Below are 9,073 nucleotides of genomic sequence, written 5' to 3' on the forward strand. Positions count from 1 at the left end.
TTGATAAAAGCTGTCCTTGTATTTGTAATACTTCCTCTACGTTTTTGTCTGTATGGAAGTGCAGATTGGCGTTATATAAAACTTTTGTTGGCAGTGATCTAGTGATCTCAAGGATTCCAATTAAAACTGTGTTAAACTTTCAAGATATGTGAAAGCTTTTCAACGTTTAAATAGTTAAGAAAATTATAGCTAAATAAAACCCATGGTTATTATTGTGTAAAATACAAATATAATAATATGATTCAATATAACATTTCAAAAGTCGTGCCTCTGCGACCAGCTCGCGCAGAGCAACGACGCGCTGCCGCAGTATAGTGTCCGCTCACACTCGACAGACGAAACAACTAATAAAAATTCCCATCGGAATAACAAATATTACATGTTAACTTACAACTAGCGGGAGTCAGTCCCGATCATAAAATTTTATAAAAATATATTTCATGTGTACTTCTACATAATTCACCCTTAGTTATATGGCACTAAAGTATAGCTTCACACGCACACAGCACACGAGTGTCACACAGTCGTGTTGGAAGGCGCTCCAGCACTTGTTGTGCGATGTTCATTGTTTGAATCATCACAACAGTTACAGTATAATTAAATAGATGTATCCAGTCCAGCGCCACTGGCACACCTCAATCTATACCCGTACAAATATGTACTTCATTATTTGTCTTTTTTCTTAGCCGAAAAAGTTCTCACTCACTCAGAGGTTGTAACGATTAAAATATTGTGTCGTTCTTATAATAATATCATTATCTAATTAACTTCTACAAATGCATATCACAACATACAACTTAACACAACTTTACATCATTTATTCACATTCATACACACACGCTGTCATACAAAACAACTCATACACAATGCACATACATACAAACTAATCACAGTCATTATTTGATAAAAGTCTAACTAATCACGTATTCATCTCGCCGCCGCCGCCTCGAGCACTATCCAGCCAACCGGCCAGTAAACCAGCGCCTCACTGGCATTCTAATGTAAGAGTATCTTGTTGAACAACTTACAAACTGAGTGCTATAGAACACAATCACACGACGGAATAACCATTTTTCTGCCTTCATCTGCCTGTTGACGTGCGCACATGACGCGCGTCCTGGACGAAAGTTCGCCCCAGGTATGGCGGTGCGCCCTGGGGCAGGCAGTGCGCCCTAGGGCAGGCAGTGCGCCCTAGGGCCGGCAGTGCGCCCCAGGGCAGGCAGTGCGCCCTAGGGCCGGCGGCGGTGCGGCGTGTGTGAGGCGGCGCTAGGGCAGGTGGCGCGCAGCGACCCGCGCGGCGATGGCGGCAGTCAGCGCCGAGCCCTTGCCGCTGCCGTCCTCGGCCCCCAGCAGCGTGAACTGCGCACGGGAGCGCGTGCATAACGTTAACCGTTTCGGTCTTACATGTGTTTCATATATTATTGAAGTAAACTTGTACGAAATGCGTCGTGCATGTACTCACGGGGTGTTCGGGCGCGAGCAGGGCGACGTACTTGTTCATGAGGTGCTGGATGCGCGGGTGCCGCTTGTACACGGAGCCGTCCACGGCGACCGCCACGCGCTCGCGGGCCATGCGCCGCAGCAGCCACGCCACACCTGCCGCACGACAACGCGTCATCATCATCACGTGAGGTCGGGTCGCGTCGGTCAGCGCGACCTCGACGGAGGAGTACTCACAGACGGAGACGAGCTGCGCGGCGCGGTTGGAGATGACGCGCGCGACGTGCTGCGCGACGAGCGCGTCCGCGCGCGTCACGTGCGCGCCGCACGCCGCCTCCAGCGTGTCCGCCGTCTCCCGCCACGCGCCGGCGCAGTTCTCCCTGCTCGAGGACACGAGAGCGTTACCGACGTTACGCGGCTTCATTGATGATGTTAAGCACCATCTGCAGCGCCCCTACACTTAAATAGTAGTAAAATAGAGCGGCAGGCGGAGAACTCACTCCTCGAAGACGCTGAGGTGCGCGGTGGTGAGGGCGGCGGGCGCGGGCGCGGCGGGGAAGAGACCGTCCCGCGCCAGCGCGCCCAGCACCACGCCCAACAGCTCGCCCAGGTACTTGCCGCCGATGTACTTCTCGAACCTGCAGCGGGCCCAGGAGCGAGATAACGATTACTTTAACTATTTTACGCCATGGCGAATTAAATCATGAACTAAAAACTTGAAAGTAGGCTTATTGGCTTATTAACAGAGAAGAATTGAAAGTGCACTTGTGCGGTATGCTGTAAGAAATAGAGATGGCGCGGGACTCACGTGAAGGAGGCGGTGAGCAGCGAGCGCTCGTCCACCTCGGCGTCGTAGTCCGTGCGCAGAAAGTCGAGGCAGCCGTTGTCGCCGAACGCGCCCCACTCCACGTCCACGACGACGTCCCGCGCGCGTCGCCGGCCCGCCTCCCAGTGCTGCACGCGCTCCGCTCGCTCCACGTAGCACCCGTTGGACCCCGTGCCCATGATCACGCCGATCTGCGCATAGCATTGCCTTAGCGCCTACACGACCACCTCACACCGTGCACACAATATTCATTTATTTATTTATCAATGTTTGACCAAAAATCGATTAGTACGGAGGATTAAGTCGCTGCAGACACGATGTTCCCCACGATATAAAGTAAAAAGCTTAAAGTGGTGACTCACGCCGACGTCGGGGTCGCGGTGTGCGCCGGCGACCAACGTGCCGGTGGTGTCGTTGAGCAGCACCTGCACGCGCACGCGCAAGCCGCGCTCGTGCAAACAGTGCTGCAGCATCGCCGCCACGTCGCGGCCCGCCATGCCGCCGCAGCAGAATGACTTGGTCCACGTCAGCAGCTCGCCCGAGGAGATCGAGTGCTGCCGCATCGGGAACGAGAACGTGAACCCTGCGGATGAAAGATATCTCGTTCGAGATGACTGCAGCAAGATAAGAGTAGTTCAGACGCCGCGCGTCGCGTGAGCCGCTCACCGAGCGAGAGTTCCTGCTCCTCCATTCCCTCGCCGCGCAGGAAGTCCTGGACGCAGTCCGCCAGGAAGCCAAACAGGTCCTCGCCCGGCCCCGAGCGCAGCGCGTCACTGCAACATGCACACGCACCACTGTACTCAACCTCGCAGTCGCAAGTTTATGAGATGCGATTAAATAATATAGAAAATACATAGATAGAAGTTGATAAAAAAAACGATTTAAAATGACCCTGTGGGGTGTGAACGAGGACGAGCGGAAAAGAGTGGCACACCTGATGTGGTACTGCCGGACTCGCTCCCGGACCAGCTGCCCTGCGGCCAGCTGCAGCAGCAGCACGCGGAAGTTGGTGCCGCCCAGGTCCAGCGCCAGGAACACCCCCTCCTCTGCAAGACGCGGGCACAGTGTTAGAGACGACATTGCGCACCACAAAACAATAACTCTTGTAGGCACCTCACTCACAATGAAGAACTCATCAAAATTGAGAGACCAATAATTGTGTCTTTCTGGAGCAGGATCTAATATAAAAAATGTCGTGACTATAATTAATGTATTTTCCACTTTTTGTTTTTTTTTTACGAAATTCTGTTTGTTATTAAAACATCTTGTATTTGTTTCTCGTTGTTGTCGTTGCTTTCTCTTCTTGTACAATTTCGTATTATTTAAAAGAATGTACTGTTAAGTTTTCCTTATATGGAATTAATGCATTTTAAAAAGTGAAGTGTTATATTTTTTTGTGTGATTACTATATATAATATAGAGTGTAAAGATCCTTTTACGAGTGGAGTGACGTCGCGTGCTCGGCCGCGTAATGGATTCATCCATTGCTAATCAATTGTGTGTGCGGCGAAGGAGTCAATGTGCAAGCTCGCATACATCATGTCTCGTGCATGAGCGATTTACTCGTATTAACGGCTTACAACTCAAGTTTGACATGTTTTAAAACTATATAAGCAAAGAATTATAAGAGGTCAATAGCAGCTAGCAACCGACCTGTGCCGTCGGGCAGCTCGGGCACGTAGGTGTTCTCCATCTGCAGGCTGGAGGGCAGGTCGCACAGGCCGCGCTCCAGCTCGCGCGCGAAGGTCTCTCCGACGCGCACCAGCGCCTGCCCGCACAGCACCAGTCCAGCCAGCCGAGTCTGAATCTGCATACAAGTCTCCGCCTCAATAACAGTCTCACAACAAGCAAGCCGGAGATTTATCTCTACGGATGTACTTGACTGTACAACAGCCACAGAGTGACATGTTACTCGTATTATTAGCCGTCGTTCATTATAATATCATCATTAGAAGACAATTTTACAATTAATATTACATTTTATTTTTATTTATCAGTTCACTATCTACTATCACTTTAACTTAGTAACGGTCGTATCAGTTCGCATTTTAATGATTTATAATATTTAGTTAGCCTCGTGTGACAACATAGCTGAGGTCCCGGTGTGTCCCGGCCGAGATGGTGGTGCCTGCCTGTTGACTTTGGTGTTACGGAACTCACCGAACATAAAATAAGCAAACAAAACGAACTGCGCAAAAGTTTCGCAGAAAAATACTTAGTTGAGTTATCTTATCGTGGTATCAGAATATTATAAATACAATAAAATAATATAAGAATTAACCGCGACGGGGTATCAGGTTACAATTGTAAACGCTCTAAGCAATTATCTTTATGGCTTAAATTATTGCACAGTCACTGTGAGTTTCTGAGACCACAATATCTGTTTAAAACATTTTGTTATTCCTTTATTGTTCAAAGATGACAGAGACGATGATATGTTATAAACGGAGATTTTGGTCTCAGAAAGTCACGGTTATACACTCTACAACTCTCAAAGTCGCACTAAAAATAAATATATGTTTGTATCTTAGGCTGACTTCAGTGTGGGCCGCATCTCGAGTATTATTATGGGCAATAGTATAAATCGCCTCTGAAGTTCTACACCGAAGTGGTCAACTCTGCGTGCGCGCTGGCCCTCAGCTGCGACTTTTGCACCTAGTTCGCCTCACAGTGCTGGTCACGTGTCGGGGTTTTGTATGTGCTCGTAGGAATTCGCAAATAAGCGGACAAGTGGGCAACAATGACCGCGGCGGCGGCGAGTGGTCTCGTGACACAACACTGGCCTAAATATCACCGGCCGCTTCTGGTAGCAATGAATAGCAAATTATAAAAGACAGCGATGTCCTCCGTGTGACTTCTCTAACACAATTTTCATACCGTACATACATAAGATACATATATTTTTTATTTGGCCTTTTAATGTTACTCATCAATTAATAGATCAAATTGTTAAACAGAATGTCATCGCATTGAAGAAGTCTATATCTTGCCATGCGGCGATGCCAATTAAATGCACAATTAATTGTAGAGGGCCCCACCGCCGCCGTCATCACATCGCCTCCAGGCAATTATCACGTTAATGAACACCAAGAAGAACTATCGAGAAACTGCACCTAATGATACACGTGCAACGAGGATTCATTTCCCATGTGAGGTGAACATCAAGACGTGAAAAGGCTTGCGCTTTGCTGACCGATGTCATAAAGAGCTTTCTTAAACAATATATCTAGAACACAACCGAATGTACCTTGTTGGTTACAAAATCAGATGATCATGTATCAAATAATGTTCCTATACCTATGTAATATTTATTTATGTTGTACAAACTTGCCGATGTACGAGTATGTGTATGGACAGTTCAGTTTACAGTTAGAGCTATCAGCTGCAGCTGAACCGCGACGCTCTAAACCTCTATCACTATACTACTGATAAACGAGGGAACGTCTAACGTAACGAAACGTCTTGACCTCTGAAATGATTTCATTGCCTCGTGCAACGTCTCTGCCATAGAACATCCGTTATTGTTCGAGATGTTAATATCTGAATCTGTATTTACAAACAAAACGAGCTGATATAAAGTTTCCATCGTTTATTGTTGACTCACATAACACTATTTCTTATATCATCTTGATAGCATAAACAATTGTTGTACAAGTAATTCGTAAATATGTTGTATGCAAGAACAGCTCGCGGGTAAAGTATAAAGTGTGTATTGTATGTGAGAATGCGCTTGCTGCACCGCGGCTAGCAAGCTTGCGGTCGCAAGCAAGCGCGCGCCGGATATACATTGTCATATTTCTACAAGTCTAGCTCCAATCCAATAGGCATGTTGTATTTGAACAAAGCATCTATTATCTAATCGATGGATTTTTCATTCGTTAAAAATATATGATAATCGTTTTTCGCTCTCTAATCTGGATTTTTGTGTAGCATTGTAGCTTTAAAGTGCGTAATTAAACGATAAACTGTTGTTACGCATGTTTCCAATAAACAGGTAGCGGCTGAATATTTGCGATAACGATACTCGCCGAGTTGAGCCTATAAGAAATCTGAACCATCAGATATATCACAGTGTCAACATGCCGGTTGCTTCAGTAGTTTTCACGTGATACGTTACCTTTAAAGCGCGAGCGCGATCTTCTAACACCAGAGGAGGCGGGAGGAACTGCGCGTCCCATAGGCTGCGGCGCGCGGTGCCATTGTGTTGTGCTGAGCCGTTGAGTTGCCCTGAACCATTAAATTGCGCCGTGCCGTTGAGTTGCGCTAATCCGTTGTGTTGAGCTGAACCGTTGGGTCGTGCGGAGCCGTTGAGTTGAGTTGAGCCGTTATGTTGTGAGCCGTTGACTCGCGCCTCTCCCCCCACCGCGAAGTTCTCCACGGCAGTCGACATTATAAGCACTTGATCTGGATTGTTATCTGAAAAAATATAGTTAAGACGAGCGCATTAAAAAACTAAACAGAATGAAACTGCCTTCTTTACGGACATACCTATATTCGTAAGGCGAACCATGTATTTTGGAAATGCAATATTAAAGTATGTAGGTAATTAGAGTTTAATGATTATACTTCAGTGCGCTGAACGTTCACAACATATTGTAATTGGCAGGTATTAAAGATGTTTATAAAAAACAAGGCGGCGAAGTAGTTAGTAGAAGCAGTAACAAACAATGACTCGCGAAATGGCCAAATGATAGATCTCTGTGTCGCGCCAGCTAGCGTGCTGGTGTCGCGGCGTTATCGACAGACAGCCTATCTAACAGCGACGAGGATAGCGCGCGATACCCACATACCTTTAATTAGATACTACACGCGCTAGCTTACTAACTATGTTTTATCTGTAAAAGACATCGACTCGTAACGCAACTAACTTTTAGAAGCAGTCGCAGTATAATTTATGTGATGATTTTAAGGATGCAAATGCCTTTGTAGTAATTATAAGTGTACAACTGGTCGTTATCATCCCGAAGTCTTGGGAATTCTCTCGAGTGTGGTGTGCGGAGGGCGCGGTTGTGACGTCACGTCGTGCCCACTGCACCGCCCCTCGCACTCGCACTCGCACTCGCCCGCACGGAATGCATTTCCCAAGCCCAAATGTTTGTGTTATTCTGACATACTCCGACATTAAATTAAATTACTAACAAAAGCAACCGACACCCAAATACTAAACTAAGATCGAGTAGTTTCGTATTAGCTATAGGTTTGAACAGAACATTAGTGTGTAATGCAAGTTGTGTTGTAAAAGTGTGCAAGTGCGTTGTTTGTCAGTGGCGTTATTGATGCTGCTTGATTGTCGTGTGTTGCGAATACAAACATAAATTCTATTTATTGAAAATATCACGATACATAATGTTATTTGTTCTGAATTCATCACGACCACGTGAGACGACGCAAGTTTTTGCTTAATATAAAGTTTGACATGAGAATAACACATAGCTGTAATATAGCAGTAGGTAAAACTGTTGCTTTCCTCGCAGCAATCATTAGCCATGTCAGAGCGCACACGTACCGGCGTGTTTTGCTCGCTCGTCTGACGTATGTTATTTAGCTAAAGCAAATTAACACACACATATATATTTATATCACGTATTATGAAACAAATTACCTCCATGTACTTAACTTATAACTTACTGTGTTCAATTAAAGTCTTGTTGTACATGAACGTTTTCCGGTGTGTGAGAACTGGGAACTTATATAAACGTACCACATTGTTTTAAGATAGCAAGAACAGAATTACTGATGCAGTGTTGTAATGTCGCAGTAATACATTTTCTTATCATTACTTCTCATCAATATAGCAATTAAATTATGCAGTAGCTTGTGCTTTGTGTCAATAACAAGCTACAAAGTTAAAGAATTGTGACCCCGGGTGATTGCGGCATCACTACGGTGTCATAATATGGCAAGGAATGCGCCGCTCGCAGCCGGACACACCGCCAATGCTGCCGCCGCCTAGCGGGCTGAGCTGGAGTCCAGACGATCAAGTAATCAGTACAGTTTTTGTGTTTACATTTCATGGTTAAATATCAGACTAATTATAAGATTAGAGCCATTAGCTGGAATATTTGATAGCAATAGCAATAGAGCGCAACCCGAGATACAAGACAAAAGGTTATCATCTCTAATGTTGTGATAACCCTTGGCCTTGGACCATCATCGGCCGCGCGTTGTTCGCGAATATGCGAATCGTTGTTGACTCGAAGCTTCGGAAAACTTCCATTGTTGACATAAGTAGACCTGACTCTCCGCACATTGCAGAGAGTCAGGTATAAGAAGTAGGTGAAGGATTCGATAAACATTATTTATTGGATAAATGTCCCAGACCCGGAGGAGAGGCGGCGCGCTGATTATGTTGAAAAAAATAACAATCCGCAAGAAATTTTCCTTTGAGTGTCTGGAGTGGGGGTGGGACGGGGTGAGGAGAGGGGGTCACGCACCGCGGACAAATAATAAAAACATTTCTGATAACAAATGGTGGCATCACATCACGTGTGCTCACAGACACAGTCCATAACACATCTCAAACAACCGCACCAAGGGCACGAGTTACAACACGATAGACAAGACATTTTACACTTTCTTTAGATAGCTTAGTGTTTCTTGCTTCTGTAGATTTGTGTATAACTTGCTATAATTTTATCCTAAGGCAAAATTCCATAACGAAGTATACCGCTTTTTGTGTTATGATCAAAACTGGTTGCGAGCTGAGGGCGGTCGAGTTCTGTGGACTGAGGACACACAGCAAAAGCACACACATCGGTCAAACAATATGTTGAAATCAATAATGTGTGGGCGCGGTGCGACGTCGCT

The 9,073-nt window shown here is 45.9% G+C and overlaps 1 protein-coding gene across 1 annotated transcript in view; it reads right to left on the reverse strand.

The window, feature by feature from the left end:
• Positions 1-206: 206 nt before the first annotated feature.
• The window catches only part of LOC106118526 (hexokinase-2), a 17,052-nt gene continuing 8,185 nt past the window's right edge, over positions 207-9,073 (reverse strand). The window contains exons 2-11 of the mRNA XM_013313187.1: positions 6,384-6,682; positions 3,920-4,073; positions 3,201-3,312; positions 2,933-3,039; positions 2,629-2,849; positions 2,249-2,457; positions 1,941-2,078; positions 1,678-1,820; positions 1,463-1,596; positions 207-1,359 (exon numbers count right to left, since the gene is read on the reverse strand). Coding sequence (XP_013168641.1) covers positions 1,267-1,359; positions 1,463-1,596; positions 1,678-1,820; positions 1,941-2,078; positions 2,249-2,457; positions 2,629-2,849; positions 2,933-3,039; positions 3,201-3,312; positions 3,920-4,073; positions 6,384-6,656 — 1,584 coding nt within the window. The 5' untranslated portion in view covers positions 6,657-6,682 and the 3' untranslated portion in view covers positions 207-1,266. The remainder of the gene's footprint in view (positions 1,360-1,462; positions 1,597-1,677; positions 1,821-1,940; positions 2,079-2,248; positions 2,458-2,628; positions 2,850-2,932; positions 3,040-3,200; positions 3,313-3,919; positions 4,074-6,383; positions 6,683-9,073) is intronic.

This window comes from Papilio xuthus, unplaced genomic scaffold (genome assembly GCF_000836235.2).
Source record: "Papilio xuthus unplaced genomic scaffold, Pxut_1.1 DF827570.1, whole genome shotgun sequence".
Classification (NCBI taxonomy): Eukaryota; Metazoa; Arthropoda; class Insecta; order Lepidoptera; family Papilionidae; genus Papilio; species Papilio xuthus.